The following is a 17,105-nucleotide window of genomic DNA, read 5'->3' on the forward strand; positions in this document are numbered from 1 at the left end:
TCCCATTGGCTAGGTAAGTCTCTTGCAGTAACAGATTTTTGTTCTCTAGGACTTCTTCTGGCAGCTTCAAGCGTTTCTCAGCATATCACTTTGTGAAAGAAAATCCACTGAGTTTTAAAAACACTTTCTCTTCTACTGACTATTGTTAGGACACTTCTGCAGACGTACTTGCTTTTGTGAGGTCCAAATGAAAACCATTGAAAGGACAAACAAGATTAATCAGCTTTCACCCATGACTATAAGAAAGTACCTACACTGGAATAAGGGTATCCACAGACTTCTGCACGAAGGAATGATAGTCTGAACCCATGTGCTATGATACAATGGGGCAGATTAGTTTAACTTGTTGGATTCCTTGATGGCTTCTTGGGCTCCATTGACTGTGTCATGTGGAGCATGTCATTGCAAGTTGACTTGCATTTGTTCAAAGATGAGGATGCAAGTGGATCAGAACTATCTACCACTTAGAGCCAAATCCACTGGATTTACCAGTAAAAGATTTCTGAATGTAGGGGGTGGAAAAGGAGGTGAGAAGGAAGGTTCTTGGCAGAGATCATTCACCAGGTACTTGTACTATATAGAGCATGACCCTTTCATTATCAAATCCAGTTTTCTTGAATTCTGAATTTCTATAGTACTTGTGGATCAAGGAAGGCAGCAGGAAATAAGGAAGATAAGTCTGAGACACCAATTAGTTCTACAGTTTGGCATTGTTTTCTGCAGAAACATTTAGTATGGAAACCACTCGAACTTGGTACTTCTACATTGCATTCTGATACAACCTTGCTATATCTCCATCTGTGACCCCTGGCACAGGCATAGTATGGGAAGACTCAGCACTGAACGGCACAAACACATTGCAAATTGGAGGCACCAACATCCTAGGTCTAGGATCTTTCTGCTTCTCTGATCACAATAATATTCAGAGACCAGGAGAAGTTCAAAAAGCGCCATCAAATTATGCCCTGAAAAATGGTGGGGTAGCAACACCACAGCAGCAAGGCCGCAGGAGGAGCAGGGGCAGGAGAGAAAACAGCAGGTCTGGGAAGAGCAGAGGGGGAAAGATCCTCTTCTAGAGAGGTAGGAAAGCCCCGTTTCAGGAAAGTCTTTACTGTGCTGAGCAGGTGGCTGGATTCCTCTAAGCCTGGACAATCTCTGGTCCACACAAGAGAACTAGATGAGAGGCAAGTCAACCTCCTGGATTTCTCTGCCCTTCAAAGGTGGCTGTAGACAGAGAGGAGGGGAGGACCCTTCTCAACCTTTGTTCCTCATGTGTGGACAAGAAAATTCACTTCCATTTTCTGTGGTCAATGCCAGTCCCTGCTTGTATGGTACCTTCTTCACAGCATGGAGAGGTGATGAGAGGCTCACCTGGAGTCACTAGGAAAAGGTAGCTTGAAGGAAGACATGGTACAGGATGTAATGTTGATTTCTGTCAGAGCTGCCCACATCCTCCTCGTCAGGTTAGCATGTCACCCTACAGTACAGCTGACCTGCCTTACACGTCACTATTTTGTCTCTGGCTCACCTCACACATAGTACATTATACTGTTCCCAATGAACTTTCCTCTTTCATAGCTGGCTAGAAAACAGGAAAGTCTAAAGAAGGTAATCTCTCGATCAAATGCCAATGACCAATGACCTTTCCATCTGTAGTAAGTAGCTTCTTCCAAACAGATTCTTCCTTTATTTTTTTTTGTTTTCACATGGGGATAGGAGACAGGTCACACATCCGTATGGCAACTTACGTACATTCTCTTCTCCCTCACCTCTTACAGGTGTAGAAATGCATAAGAACAAGAGCAGAAACGTGTCAGAAGGCACATTCTCCGACTTGATCATGTGTTAGATGGAAGTTCAGATACATAGGCGGTAAGTTTGCAAGTACAGAAAAAAATATTGAAATTGCTCAATAAAACTTTTCTTTCCTGCTTTTTTAATCACACATTTGTCTAACAGATTTTATTATAGTCATCCTTCATACAAAATCTTATAAATGGCCTCTATTTTCTCAGAAAAACATGTAATTGTGAAGAACCATACCCCCCAAAATAAGGAATGCTGTACAGGAGCAATTCCTTACATGCAGCCCCTGTGCATTTCCACTTATGGCTCATTATTGAGGTATTTTTCCACAAAGAAACTTTTTTCTTGGACTGCTTTCCAGAGTATCTCATGGTGCTACGCAGGTGTTTTATCTGCATATCAGCAATGGCAAAACAAGTCAATTTTTCTTTCTCAAGTCACCTAAATTAGTCTTCTCAGACAGACGCTCAGTCAGAAGCTCAACTGAGATGCTCTGAAATGTCTGGCATTGAAGACAGTACCTTATTTGGATGCTGGGATGGAAGAATTAACCTTTCTCTAGACCTTAGGTGTGTTTGGACTTGAGGATTTTAAAGTCAGGTTCCTTTCTCAGTTCAGCTCATGGTAACGCTAGGTGTTATCTTGATACAGCATGTTCTTCAAACAAGATCTGGGCGGTGGAATAGTCAGGTAGGTTACCCTCAACACAGATTGCAAAATGAAAAAGTGAAGCAGATGGCTGGTGAAATGGTCCTTCCACATGCAAGTCTTGGGTTTCCTCTCACATTATCTGGTACGGGATGGGTTCCTGCAGTTTACGCTTCAAAAGAAATCCTCCCACTGTAAGAACAGCAGCTACCAGCACCACTGTGGTCACAGTCAGAGGAACATGGTAGCTGGCAGCAGGCGCTGAGTTCTGAGACTCCCCTTTTGCCTGGATGTTGGAGGCCAGGTCTGTGCATAAAAGAGAAAGAGAGAGGCTTATATTTGTTTTCCTGAGCCAGTTAATCTCAAAGGTAATTAGGCAAAGAGAATTTGAATTAAAATGTTGCAATCTGGATCAGAAACCAAATTGTTTTATTGCACGTTGTTTCACAAATGAGTCTGTGGCCATGCCAAACAAGTAAAGATTATAGCAAGACATGAAAGAGCAACTAAGAGCTTGTACCAATTGCACTCTAAGACTGTAAGATGCTGTTTTCTGATAGTGGAAACAGCAGCCACAGGACACTGAGAAACAACATTTCAACGGGGGCTTACAGACTGGTTGTTAATAAATGAGGGACACGCCAATCAGGCACAGACTGCTTTGAAAAATTAATATAAAAACTGCATGGAGACAAGTTATATCTCATCCCTCTTCCCACAGAACTGAATCAATTGCTATTTGATATGTGCAGAACAAATAATGAATCTAAACTATGACAGAAAGGAAATAGCTTGTTAACCTTATAAAACAATTTTATAAATAATAATAATAAAAAAAATCATTCCCCATAAGAATTACAGCAGAGTTGTGAATAAACCAGCAAAGGTATATTTCAGAGCTGGATTTCACGTCTGAACTGACACGCAGACCTACAGCGATACACAGAGTCTGATGTTATTTAAGTTATTTAAACTTACCAGTGTTCCTGTTCCCAGCGTGAGCCTCCCGAAGCTGGACAGGTCCGATAACAACATTCACTTTTGCCTGGGAAGAACCTGCATTCCTCTTCAACCTGCTGCCACAGCCTTGGTAGCAGCGGGAAGAGTAGTCGTTGTACCTGCACACCACCAGCTCACACCGCAGGTAAACTGACGTGTATCGATTAACGAACGAAAAAGCACTAAATGCAAACCGAGCGACATGGCTGTATGGTGAATAGTAGGAAGAGTAGGTAGGATCCTTAACACACCTGGAATGATACAGAATTAAAAGATTAGCTATTGTGAATAGAAACACTATTACACTATCTCTGTGAAATACGTTTCGAGTTTGAATGTAAAACCGGAAGGTAAGAGTATGAGAGACTCAAAAGGATTTAAAAGAGTGTGCTTTTAGCAAGGAAAGAAATTAAGAGAAAAAAAAGGGGAGAAATTAAGAGATAAAAATAAGTAAGAGGGACAGTGATTTCTACCACAATAATGTATACAGTGCAGAAATTTCATAGCTCAACAAAGTACGTGTAAACACGAATAGCTGAAAAATAACTCGTGGTTCTGCTGGCTTCTGTGTTTCAGGTGAGGACCTGTTTTGCATTTGCAAGCAGGATTACCTGTTTACAAGAAGGCCCCTGCAGGTTGTTGCAGAAAGAGAAAGGGCCCCTTTCTACCCTGGAAGGACAAAACCAATCCTAATACACATCTTTTTTTTTTTTTTTTTTTTTTTTTTTTTTTTTTTTTGAGAAATAAACATGCTGATTAGTCTTTCAATGTTTGGAGAGTACCTAATTTGAGGAATCTTGATACCTTACACCGATCTCCAGATATTTCACAGAGCAAGTTACTAGATTAATTTTCCTGTCAATGAGTTTCACTTCTTGGCAATGACTAGCCTTAACAATTACCTAACTTGGATCCTAGCTGTTCTGGTTTAACTTAACCACCATGAAAACAGAACCGAAAAGCTGACCCACAACTGTTACCCCAGAATATTTCAAAGTTGTCTTTAATTACATTTGTGCTCATTTCCCTGATAAATACACCAAGGATTTTAAATCCTCTCATTCTCAATTTGTTTTATACTGCAGTGATATCCCAACACACCTGATATTTATAGGTGGTTATTATTGATTTTACATTCAGTAAATACATTTGCTTTTGGCACAGTTCCATGTCAAATGAATAAAAATTAACTGGAAAATTATCAGAGTCTATTTGCCCCGTCTCCTGATGAGTGTCCTGCTCACAAAGGTAGACAGTCCTCTTGTGTCCTGCTTAATGAATATGTGTTTTTTATAGATAAAACAAAAGAAACCCCAACAAGAGGAAAAAAACCTTCCTAAGATTCACGTAAACTCTAACAGGGAGGGCATTCTCCCAACAGGCAGGAGGCACTGTGTCTCTTCATTAGCTCGTCACAAGCCAGACTTCCAGCTTAGCAGTAGTTACTACACTGCTAGGGTTACTGATGTGAACACCCTCCCAGGAGGCAGAGAAATTCAAATCCCACCAAGCACAGAAGAGAAATAAACTAGCATGAGTGTCCAATTCCTGGAACAAAATGGGAAACTGAGAGCTGCACTTTTGTGCTTCTAGCTACCTGCCGGTTTTGCATTCTTTACAAGAGCCCTCAACTTTTCTATTTCAAATCAAAAGGCACATCTTGTATCAAATTAAGCAAAATGTTTTAGATTTTTAAATAGCAAAAAAGGCTAAGGAATTTCCCTTCTTTTCGAACAGACTGTTTTGTATTCTAGTTATGATGCTGCAAACCTCTTAATTCTGCTGTATGGAAATGCAGAGACATTGACATGCCCACATGTCATGCACCAATTTCAGAAAAAAAATACAGACCTCACTTTCTACACTGCCTCCTTGAGTGAAATCTCAGCATTTGGCTGCAACTTCTGAATGGCATTTCTGTGTCATATCGTATTTTATTCAGACTTTGACAAAGAGTCTTTCTCAGAAGTATATTTGTATTGAGAATTGCAACCAAGGTACACTGTCCTTAAATCATCTCTTTCATAGATGAAGCTCTTTCAGAACCATCCATACAGATATTTTTAAAGCAGTTCTTTAGAAAGTTCTTACCCATTTCTGATCAATTCGTATGTCGGTGTTCTAACATTGCTAGGATCATGTGATACCACACATGTGTCCACAAACACGATCAGATTTGGGTCAGAGCTGTGAAGAGAAGCTTGAAGGAACAAATTCTGATTCAGGTCAACAAGGTATGGAAAGTCATGCACTGGCCACAGAAAAGATGAGGAATTGTAGAATGTCAAGTCCACATTGTATCTTCCATACTGGGTTTCACTGACATCAATGATGTCATTGGCAATGTACGTTACTTGCATCCAGGTGTTCTGGAGCATTTTGCAGTTGATGTGCAAGAGAAGATCCTTTCGCCTCTTGATGATGTGACCAGAAGCAGGCACTTTAATCACATTGGAGTAGGTGATCGTTTCGTTGTCGCCCTATTTGACACATTAGATAGTAACAAAATGATCACATGTTGTCATGTTCACAGTGTGTACTCTGAACTTCTGTATGTGCCAGGTCCTAGTATTAGTCAGAAAGAACATGTCATACTCAAAACACCTAAGCATCCTGGATGAGATTGTTCACTTAACTGTCTCCTATACTCTGTTCTCTATAACATCACTTTGAAATAGATACAGAGATTACCTAAACCCTGGGAAGGATAAGTAGGAATGTTTAACAAACCTTAGCCTCCAGAAGCACATGCTTCTTTGCTGTGTTTTGAACACGTGGGCTACAATACCCTTTGTGATTCATGATAATTCCCAAATGTCTATTAAATTTCCATGCCCAGACTCGAAGAGCTCGCCAAAATGTATTTTCACCAACCTGTCTATGTGTACCACAGCCGTTGTAGGGAACGTTGAATATAATCTCAGTTGACGTAATTCTTGGTCTACAATAAGAGTCAGACAAGCTGATGTTCCACACTGAGTAGCCCTGTGACTGGAGATAGCGTCTGTCTACAACTGCGTGCATGTAGGTTGGCAAGCAGGTAAGGGCTAGGGAAGAAAACATGAATTATTAGTGATTTCACATACTTAAACTGAAGTTTGCAATTTCCTTAAATGGTAGCAGCTATTGCGTGCTACAACTTCAACAAATGCAATAGCTGCTACCATTTAGGGGAGAGAATTAATAAGACAAACCACTTATTTTTACGTCTTAGAAATAAATACGAACAACCAATAGTCTCTGACAAACTTCAGCTGACCTTCAGTTACTCTCCTGACAAAAACAGGTAGCTTAAAATAAGCTTTTGCTGAGACCTTAAGCCTGTATCACTGCTCAAACAAAAATGCTAAGAAGTGGATTTTTTTTTCTGGATAAGAATCCAAAAGCTATTGTGGGAGGTGTGGAGCTAAAAGTGCACACTGGTTTTCAGAAACACTGTTTGGGTGGGAGCCATCTCCATGATGGTTCACTGAGTCCATGACATGAAAAACAATGATCCCATGGGAGAGTTTGGTCTTTGGTAGAGAGAGGTATCTGATGGCAGGGACCTACTGGCAACACACAGCCTCTTGAAAGGCAGTTACAAAGACAACAGAGCCAAATGTGCTATTGTTTGTGCCTGGGGAGGTTGTTAAGTGCATGTTAGATAAACTTTCCCACTGGGACTCCAGGATAGTCCTGGAACAGGTCACCCAGAGAAGTGGCTTTGAAGATTTAATCCTTTGAATGTTTCTAGAGGTTCAGCTAGACAAATTCATAATGGACTTGACATGGTGTTGGCAATAGCCATTCTTGGAATAGTTGGACTAGGAAGCCTCCAAATGTTCTTTCTAACTAGTATTTCTATGATTCTATGAAAATCTGTCCACAAAGGTGGAAAAAACCTGTATGAATAATGATGTGATAAGAAGAAATATGAATGTAGACTGGACATTGTAGAAAATATCTGAAGGCAAATAATTTAAAACTTGAAGATTTTTTTTAAATGGAAAAATATTAACTGTCTGAAAGTGATTGGTGAATAACCAGTTAAGAAATTCAAGTAGGAATGTCATCTATGTGGGATTTCTTCAACAGCATTAACAAAATACTTATTTAGCAAATAAAAGCAGGGTATAAAAACTTCTGAGCGAAGAAAACATTATGAACAGAATGAAAACTTACTGGTGGTCTGGTCTGCTGGAAAGGACTGATACTTAGCATGAAACCCTTTATTGGAATATCTGGAGTCACTGTGAAATCTGACAGTCATAAAGTTTGAGGAGGATGTGTATGTGAGATCAGAACCAGAACATATTCTTCCAAGCAGAGGGGAAGTTTTGGGTGGCCCATCGTAGATCTCGATATAATCATTCTGGCACCCACCTTGCAACCTGAGGAAGAAAAGTGAATATATAATAAAATGCATTTAGTAAACTATGTTTTTTTAGTGCTGAGCAAACAATAAACTGAGATACTGCATTCACACGATTGCCACATAATATTTCTAATTCACTTAGGAGCGTAAGAAATGTGCTTGGGAACTGTGGTTGTAGTAGAGACTTGAGACCCATTTATTGCCCAAGCAGGAAGTGGTTTACTTACTGAATACTTCCAAATGTGAGCATAATGCGGAGATTATTCACTACTTCTATTTGCCACAAACAATCTGCATTATCTGGATAATTCAAAGGATAAGAAGGACTCTGAAGTGTTCCAGAGGAATTAAAAAGTAAACCACCACAAATGTATTTTATCCCTGGAAAAAAAAAGAAAGAAAATAAGATATAGATATGAGTAATTCAGATTTACTTCATATGAAAAGAAAATACATTTTAAGAATCAAATTCTTAGCAACAGGAGGTTAAAACTCCAGAGAAAATGGAAGGTTGTGCTCTTCACATTCAGGCTACAAGTCTGATGATTGCTTCAGAGACCTCTAAATCACCCGTGTTGTTTTGCATTGGGCAAGTGTCCTACGTTACAGTGTAAAATGTGCCAATAAAAAAAAAAGTATTCTATGACCATCTTCAGGAGCTGTTGAGACCAGGTGGGGCGGTGCTCGCTGCCTCCCCCTCTCTGGACTATCTCCTGTCAATGGGCACAACAATGCCTTATCGCCTGACCCATTGGTAACTCGCTTCTGGACTATCTCCTGTTAATGGCCCCTCAAGGAACTCCCCATCCCGTTGTGAGATGCTCCGCCCGGGGGGAAGGAGCCAAGCAGTCCATGCTAAAAAACCCATGAGATCTCGGACACGTAGCAGCCTTCTTCCACTGGATTCCCAGAGGAGTTTTTCCCCCCACTGGAGTTCCAGAGGACAAGAGCTGCCTACCTACCACTGGACCTTCGGAGGAAGACCAGACCCTTTTACAAGATCGCTGCTTCAACAGAACTACATCCATCGCTTCAGGAGGACTGCAGCCATCATCTTATCGGACTGCTACTGCCACCCTAACAGGGTGTCAGGTTGTATTCCTGACTCTGTCAGTGTAAACCAATGGGATGTTTTTTTTTCCCTGCATTGTGTTATATATATATATTAGTAAAGAACTTTTATTCCTATTCCCCATATCTTTGCCTGTAGGCCCCTTAATTTCAAAATTATAATAATTTGGAGGGAAGGGGGTTGCATTTTCCATTTCAAGGGAGGCTCCTGCCTTCCTCCGCAGACACCTGTCTTTCAAACCAAGACAGCAGGATTAAAGCATACATGCGCATGACAGAAAGCAAAAGGTGCTGGCAAAAATTAAAAATAGAGAAAAAAGAAAAGATTTCCCACAAATTCAACAGACTCTGAAGTCAACTCCTATAAACACAATCAAAAAGACTTAGAGGACTGTATGTAAGATTTAACAAGTTAGTACCAATAATATCTTTATCTGAAGAGTAATACAATGTGCAACCTATAAACTAGTAAAAAAAAAATCTTCGAAGTCATGCCACAGATGAAAAAAAATACACAGATGAAAAAAGAAGACATACCTGGAGTAGACGATGGCGGAGTAGGAAGAGTGGTGTTGGCTGTGGAATCTGTTAGGGCAGAAAGAGAAAGAAGCAAGTGAGGAGCTTGCGAGCAAAGGAGCTCGGCCAGTTTTTCATCCCGTTATGCACCAAAACTCCCAGGTCAACCTCTGCAGAGCTACTCTCAAGCAGGTCGACCCACAGCCTGTACTGGGGTACGGGGTTCTTCCTCCCCAGGGGCAGGACCCTCCCCTTGCCCCTGTTAAACTTCAGCTGGTTCCTCTCCACCCAGCTCTCCAGCCTGTCCAGATCCCGCTGAACGGCAGCACAGCCTTCCGCTGGATCTGCCACTCCTCCCAGCTTTGTATCGTCAGCAAATTTGCTGAGGATACCCTCCGTCCCTTCACCCAGGTGGCTGATGAAGACATTGAATCGCATGGGCCCTAACACTGACCCCTGGGGATCACCGCTACTTACAGGCCTCCAGCTGGACTCAGCACCGCTGATCACACCCCTCTGAGCTCTGTCCTTCAGCCAGTTCTCAACCCACCTCACTGGCCACTCATCTAACCCACACTTCCTAAGCTTACCTATGAGGACGTGGTGGGGACAGTGTCAAAAGTGTCACCCCGTCCCTGTGAGCCACTCAGTGGTACCGCCCAAAGGAGTGGCCAGAAAAGCCAGGAGAAATTCAGACCTACCTGGAGGAACGAACGGGGGCAAGCTGCCTGTGGTGTTGGCCGTGGCATCTGTTAGGGCAGGAAGAGAAAGAAGCAGGTGAGGAGCTTGCGGGCAAAGGAGCTCGGCCAGTTTTTCTCCCAGCCGCTGGGGCTGTTGGTGCCAGCCTGTCACGTGGGCGATGGAGAGCTGGGGGGGTCAGCAGGGTGGTCTTCCACGGTGGGAGCAACGCAAACCCCAACCCTTGGAGACGTCGCCAAGACGCGCCAAATTGCGGCCAAGAAGGGCCACCTTTGGAAAGCCTCCCGGTATTTAGGAAGGACAAGCAACGGTACCTGAACACACAACAGCAGCATCTTCTTGGTGGCCGCAGTTGTGGATGCCCCAGCCATTGTGGCTGCAGTTGAAGAGGGAGAACTCATTCCCTGAGCAGTGCACATCGTCCAGGTAGATATTGCCGGTGCCTTGTCCAAAGTAGGCGTTTTGTGGTGCCGAAACAGCAAAGCCGCATCCCAGCTGCCTGCACACGACGGTGGCATCGTTCAGGTCCCAGTTGTCATCGCAGACGGTGCCCCGGCCCCCGGAGTAGTAAATCTCTACGCGCCCCTCGCAGCGGTTCCTGCCGTTCACCAGGCTCAGGGAGGCACCTTGGAAAGGAGGAGAGGGGGGAAGCATGGCAAAACCCTCGAGCACGCAGGTACCTTCTCTCGCCGGGGCATTGCCCACGCTCGACGGGTTGCAGGCCATCAGGACGGCCACGCTCGGCTTAACGAGGCTGCGCGTTTCCCTGGCTCTGCTCTCCCAAGGGGAAGACCAAACCCACAGTGTCACAGAATCACTGAATGGTAGGAGTCGGAAGGGACCTCTGGAGATCATCTAGTCCGACTCCCCTGCTAAAGCAGGTTAGCCTAGAGCAGGTCACCCAGGAAGGCATCCAGACGGGTTTTGAGTATCTCCAGGGAAGGAGACTCCACAACCCCCCTGGGCAGCCTGTTCCAGTGCTCTGCCACCCTCTGAGTGAAGAAGTTCCTCCTCCTCACGTTCAAGAGGAACTTCCTGTGCTCCAGCTTGTGCCCCTTGCCCCTCCTCCTGTCGCTGGCCACCACGGAGAGGAGCCTGGCCCCGTCCTCTTGACACCCGCCCTTTAGACACTGATAAGCGTTGAGAAGGTCCCCTCTCAGTCTTGTCTTCTCCAGCCTAAAGAGCCCCAGGGCTCTCGGCTTTTCTTCGTATGGGAGATGCTCCAGTCCCTTAATCGTCTTACCAGCCCTCTGCCGGAGTCTCTGCAGTAGCTCCCTGTCCCTCTTGAATTGGGGGGCCCAGAACTGGACACAGTACTCCAGCTGTTACCTTACCAGGGTGGAGCATATTGGGAGGATTAGCACCCTTGACTTGCTGGCCATGCTCTTCTTAACGCAACCCAGGAGGCCGTTGTCCTTCTTGGCCACAAGGGCACATTGCTGGCTCGTGATCATCCCGTTATGCACCAAAACTCCCAGGTCAACCTCTGCAGAGCTACTCTCAAGCAGGTCGACCCACAGCCTGTACTGGGGTACGGGGTTCTTCCTCCCCAGGGGCAGGACCCTCCCCTTGCCCCTCTTAAACTTCAGCTGGTTCCTCTCCACCCAGCTCTCCAGCCTGTCCAGATCCCGCTGAACGGCAGCACAGCCTTCCGCTGGATCTGCCACTCCTCCCAGCTTTGTATCGTCAGCAAATTTGCTGAGGATACCCTCCGTCCCTTCACCCAGGTGGCTGATGAAGACATTGAATCGCACGGGCCCTAACACTGACCCCTGGGGATCACCGCTACTTACAGGCCTCCAGCTGGACTCAGCACCGCTGATCACACCCCTCTGAGCTCTGTCCTTCAGCCAGTTCTCAACCCACCTCACTGGCCACTCATCTAACCCACACTTCCTAAGCTTACCTATGAGGACGTGGTGGGGACAGTGTCAAAAGTGTCACCCCGTCCCTGTGAGCCACTCAGTGGTACCGCCCAAAGGAGTGGCCAGAAAAGCCAGGAGAAATTCAGACCTACCTGGAGGAACGAACGGGGGCAAGCTGCCTGTGGTGTTGGCCGTGGCATCTGTTAGGGCAGGAAGAGAAAGAAGCAGGTGAGGAGCTTGCGGGCAAAGGAGCTCGGCCAGTTTTTCTCCCAGCCGCTGGGGCTGTTGGTGCCAGCCTGTCACGTGGGCGATGGAGAGCTGGGGGGGTCAGCAGGGTGGTCTTCCACGGTGGGAGCAACGCAAACCCCAACCCTTGGAGACGTCGCCAAGAAGCGCCAAATTGCGGCCAAGAAGGGCCACCTTTGGAAAGCCTCCCGGTATTTAGGAAGGACAAGCAACGGTACCTGAACACACAACAGCAGCATCTTCTTGGTGGCCGCAGTTGTGGATGCCCCAGCCATTGTGGCTGCAGTTGAAGAGGGAGAACTCATTCCCTGAGCAGTGCACATCGTCCAGGTAGATATTGCCGGTGCCTTGTCCAAAGTAGGCGTTTTGTGGTGCCGAAACAGCAAAGCCGCATCCCAGCTGCCTGCACACGACGGTGGCATCGCTCAGGTCCCAGTTGTCATCGCAGACGGTGCCCCGGCCCCCGGAGTAGTAAATCTCTACGCGCCCCTCGCAGCGGTTCCTGCCGTTCACCAGGCTCAGGGAGGCACCTTGGAAAGGAGGAGAGGGGGGAAGCATGGCAAAACCCTCGAGCACGCAGGTACCTTCTCTCGCCGGGGCATTGCCCACGCTCGACGGGTTGCAGGCCGTCAGGACGGCCACGCTCGGCTTAACGAGGCTGCGCATTTCCCTGGCTCTGCTCTCCCAAGGGGAAGACCAAACCCACAGCGTCACAGAATCACTGAATGGTAGGAGTCGGAAGGGACCTCTGGAGATCATCTAGTCCGACTCCCCTGCTAAAGCAGGTTAGCCTAGAGCAGGTCACCCAGGAAGGCATCCAGACGGGTTTTGAGTATCTCCAGGGAAGGAGACTCCACAACCCCCCTGGGCAGCCTGTTCCAGTGCTCTGCCACCCTCAGAGTGAAGAAGTTCCTCCTCCTCACGTTCAAGAGGAACTTCCTGTGCTGCAGCTTGTGCCCCTTGCCCCTCCTCCTGTCGCTGGCCACCACGGAGAGGAGCCTGGCCCCGTCCTCTTGACACCCGCCCTTTAGACACTGATAAGCGTTGAGAAGGTCCCCTCTCAGTCTTGTCTTCTCCAGCCTAAAGAGCCCCAGGGCTCTCGGCTTTTCTTCGTATGGGAGATGCTCCAGTCCCTTAATCGTCTTACCAGCCCTCTGCCGGAGTCTCTGCAGTAGCTCCCTGTCCCTCTTGAATTGGGGGGCCCAGAACTGGACACAGTACTCCAGCTGTTACCTTACCAGGGTGGAGCATATTGGGAGGATTAGCACCCTTGACTTGCTGGCCATGCTCTTCTTAACGCAACCCAGGAGGCCGTTGTCCTTCTTGGCCACAAGGGCACATTGCTGGCTCGTGATCATCCCGTTATCCACCAAAACTCCCAGGTCAACCTCTGCAGAGCTACTCTCAAGCAGGTCGACCCACAGCCTGTACTGGGGTACGGGGTTCTTCCTCCCCAGGGGCAGGACCCTCCCCTTGCCCCTGTTAAACTTCAGCTGGTTCCTCTCCACCCAGCTCTCCAGCCTGTCCAGATCCCGCTGAACGGCAGCACAGCCTTCCGCTGGATCTGCCACTCCTCCCAGCTTTGTATCGTCAGCAAATTTGCTGAGGATACCCTCCGTCCCTTCACCCAGGTGGCTGATGAAGACATTGAATCGCACGGGCCCTAACACTGACCCCTGGGGATCACCGCTACTTACAGGCCTCCAGCTGGACTCAGCACCGCTGATCACACCCCTCTGAGCTCTGTCCTTCAGCCAGTTCTCAACCCACCTCACTGGCCACTCATCTAACCCACACTTCCTAAGCTTACCTATGAGGACGTGGTGGGGACAGTGTCAAAAGTGTCACCCCGTCCCTGTGAGCCACTCAGTGGTACCGCCCAAAGGAGTGGCCAGAAAAGCCAGGAGAAATTCAGACCTACCTGGAGGAACGAACGGGGGCAAGCTGCCTGTGGTGTTGGCCGTGGCATCTGTTAGGGCAGGAAGAGAAAGAAGCAGGTGAGGAGCTTGCGGGCAAAGGAGCTCGGCCAGTTTTTCTCCCAGCCGCTGGGGCTGTTGGTGCCAGCCTGTCACGTGGGCGATGGAGAGCTGGGGGGGTCAGTAGGGTGGTCTTCCACGGTGGGAGCAACGCAAACCCCAACCCTTGGAGACGTCGCCAAGACGCGCCAAATTGCGGCCAAGAAGGGCCACCTTTGGAAAGCCTCCCGGTATTTAGGAAGGACAAGCAACGGTACCTGAACACACAACAGCAGCATCTTCTTGGTGGCCGCAGTTGTGGATGCCCCAGCCATTGTGGCTGCAGCTGAAGAGGGAGAACTCATTCCCTGAGCAGTGCACATCGTCCAGGTAGATATTGCCGGTGCCTTGTCCAAAGTAGGCGTTTTGTGGTGCCGAAACAGCAAAGCCGCATCCCAGCTGCCTGCACACGACGGTGGCATCGTTCAGGTCCCAGTTGTCTTCGCAGACGGTGCCCCGGCCCCCGGAGTAGTAAATCTCTACGCGCCCCTCGCAGCGGTTCCTGCCGTTCACCAGGCTCAGGGAGGCACCTTGGAAAGGAGGAGAGGGGGGAAGCATGGCAAAACCCTCGAGCACGCAGGTACCTTCTCTCGCCGGGGCATTGCCCACGCTCGACGGGTTGCAGGCCACCAGGACGGCCACGCTCGGCTTAACGAGGCTGCGCGTTTCCCTGGCTCTGCTCTCCCAAGGGGAAGACCAAACCCACAGTGTCACAGAATCACTGAATGGTAGGAGTCGGAAGGGACCTCTGGAGATCATCTAGTCCGACTCCCCTGCTAAAGCAGGTTAGCCTAGAGCAGGTCACCCAGGAAGGCATCCAGACGGGTTTTGAGTATCTCCAGGGAAGGAGACTCCACAACCCCCCTGGGCAGCCTGTTCCAGTGCTCTGCCACCCTCAGAGTAAAGAAGTTCCTCCTCCTCACGTTCAAGAGGAACTTCCTGTGCTCCAGCTTGTGCCCCTTGCCCCTCCTCCTGTCGCTGGCCACCACGGAGAGGAGCCTGGCCCCGTCCTCTTGACACCCGCCCTTTAGACACTGATAAGCGTTGAGAAGGTCCCCTCTCAGTCTTGTCTTCTCCAGCCTAAAGAGCCCCAGGTCTCTCGGCTTTTCTTCGTATGGGAGATGCTCCAGTCCCTTAATCGTCTTACCAGCCCTCTGCCGGAGTCTCTGCAGTAGCTCCCTGTCCCTCTTGAATTGGGGGGCCCAGAACTGGACACAGTACTCCAGCTGTTACCTTACCAGGGTGGAGCATATTGGGAGGATTAGCACCCTTGACTTGCTGGCCATGCTCTTCTTAACGCAACCCAGGAGGCCGTTGTCCTTCTTGGCCACAAGGGCACATTGCTGGCTCGTGATCATCCCGTTATGCACCAAAACTCCCAGGTCAACCTCTGCAGAGCTACTCTCAAGCAGGTCGGCCCACAGCCTGTACTGGGGTACGGGGTTCTTCCTCCCCAGGGGCAGGACCCTCCCCTTGCCCCTGTTAAACTTCAGCTGGTTCCTCTCCACCCAGCTCTCCAGCCTGTCCAGATCCCGCTGAACGGCAGCACAGCCTTCCGCTGGATCTGCCACTCCTCCCAGCTTTGTATCGTCAGCAAATTTGCTGAGGATACCCTCCGTCCCTTCACCCAGGTGGCTGATGAAGACATTGAATCGCACGGGCCCTAACACTGACCCCTGGGGATCACCGCTACTTACAGGCCTCCAGCTGGACTCAGCACCGCTGATCACACCCCTCTGAGCTCTGTCCTTCAGCCAGTTCTCAACCCACCTCACTGGCCACTCATCTAACCCACACTTCCTAAGCTTACCTATGAGGACGTGGTGGGGACAGTGTCAAAAGTGTCACCCCGTCCCTGTGAGCCACTCAGTGGTACCGCCCAAAGGAGTGGCCAGAAAAGCCAGGAGAAATTCAGACCTACCTGGAGGAACGAGCGGGGGAGAGCTGCCTGTGGTGTTGGCCGTGGCATCTGTTAGGACAGGAAGAGAAAGAAGCAGGTGAGGAGCTTGCGGGCAAAGGAGCTCGGCCAGTTTTTCTCCCAGCCGCTGGGGCTGTTGGTGCCAGCCTGTCACGTGGGCGATGGAGAGCTGGGGGGGTCAGCAGGGTGGTCTTCCACGGTGGGAGCAACGCAAACCCCAACCCTTGGAGACGTCTCCAGGACGCGCCAAATTGCGGCCAAGAAGGGCCACCTTTGGAAAGCCTCCCGGTATTTAGGAAGGACAAGCAACGGTACCTGAACACACAACAGCAGCATCTTCTTGGTGGCCGCAGTTGTGGATGCCCCAGCCATTGTGGCTGCAGCTGAAGAGGGAGAACTCATTCCCTGAGCAGTGCACATCGTCCAGGTAGATATTGCCGGTGCCTTGTCCAAAGTAGGCGTTTTGTGGTGCCGAAACAGCAAAGCCGCATCCCAGCTGCCTGCACACGACGGTGGCATCGTTCAGGTCCCAGTTGTCATCGCAGACGGTGCCCCGGCCCCCGGAGTAGTAAATCTCTACGCGCCCCTCGCAGCGGTTCCTGCCGTTCACCAGGCTCAGGGAGGCACCTTGGAAAGGAGGAGAGGGGAGAAGAATGGCAAAACCCTCGAGCACGCAGGTACCTTCTCTCGCCGGGGCATTGCCCACGCTCGACGGGTTGCAGGCCACCAGGACGGCCACGCTCGGCTTAACGAGGCTGCGCGTTTCCCTGGCTCTGCTCTCCCAAGGGGAAGACCAAACCCACAGTGTCACAGAATCACTGAATGGTAGGAGTCGGAAGGGACCTCTGGAGATCATCTAGTCCGACTCCCCTGCTAAAGCAGGTTAGCCTAGAGCAGGTCACCCAGGAAGGCATCCAGACGGGTTTTGAGTATCTCCAGGGAAGGAGACTCCACAACCCCCCTGG

At 48.5% G+C, this 17,105-nt stretch overlaps 1 protein-coding gene across 1 annotated transcript in view; it reads right to left on the reverse strand.

Annotated features, from left to right (window-relative positions):
• Positions 1 to 2,587: 2,587 nt before the first annotated feature.
• The window catches only part of LOC104342116 (scavenger receptor cysteine-rich domain-containing protein DMBT1), a 36,445-nt gene continuing 21,927 nt past the window's right edge, over positions 2,588 to 17,105 (reverse strand). The window contains exons 22-37 of the mRNA XM_086466830.1: positions 16,444 to 16,767; positions 14,429 to 14,752; positions 12,421 to 12,737; positions 12,114 to 12,279; positions 11,431 to 11,567; positions 11,116 to 11,379; positions 10,411 to 10,873; positions 10,099 to 10,242; positions 9,419 to 9,466; positions 9,229 to 9,242; positions 8,038 to 8,138; positions 7,618 to 7,826; positions 6,328 to 6,500; positions 5,545 to 5,933; positions 3,433 to 3,704; positions 2,588 to 2,760 (exon numbers count right to left, since the gene is read on the reverse strand). Coding sequence (XP_086322956.1) covers positions 2,588 to 2,760; positions 3,433 to 3,704; positions 5,545 to 5,933; positions 6,328 to 6,500; positions 7,618 to 7,826; positions 8,038 to 8,138; positions 9,229 to 9,242; positions 9,419 to 9,466; positions 10,099 to 10,242; positions 10,411 to 10,873; positions 11,116 to 11,379; positions 11,431 to 11,567; positions 12,114 to 12,279; positions 12,421 to 12,737; positions 14,429 to 14,752; positions 16,444 to 16,767 — 3,518 coding nt within the window. The remainder of the gene's footprint in view (positions 2,761 to 3,432; positions 3,705 to 5,544; positions 5,934 to 6,327; positions 6,501 to 7,617; positions 7,827 to 8,037; positions 8,139 to 9,228; positions 9,243 to 9,418; positions 9,467 to 10,098; positions 10,243 to 10,410; positions 10,874 to 11,115; positions 11,380 to 11,430; positions 11,568 to 12,113; positions 12,280 to 12,420; positions 12,738 to 14,428; positions 14,753 to 16,443; positions 16,768 to 17,105) is intronic.

This window comes from Leptosomus discolor, chromosome 6, assembly GCF_034619465.1.
Source record: "Leptosomus discolor isolate bLepDis1 chromosome 6, bLepDis1.hap2, whole genome shotgun sequence".
Lineage (NCBI taxonomy): Eukaryota > Metazoa > Chordata > Aves > Leptosomiformes > Leptosomidae > Leptosomus > Leptosomus discolor.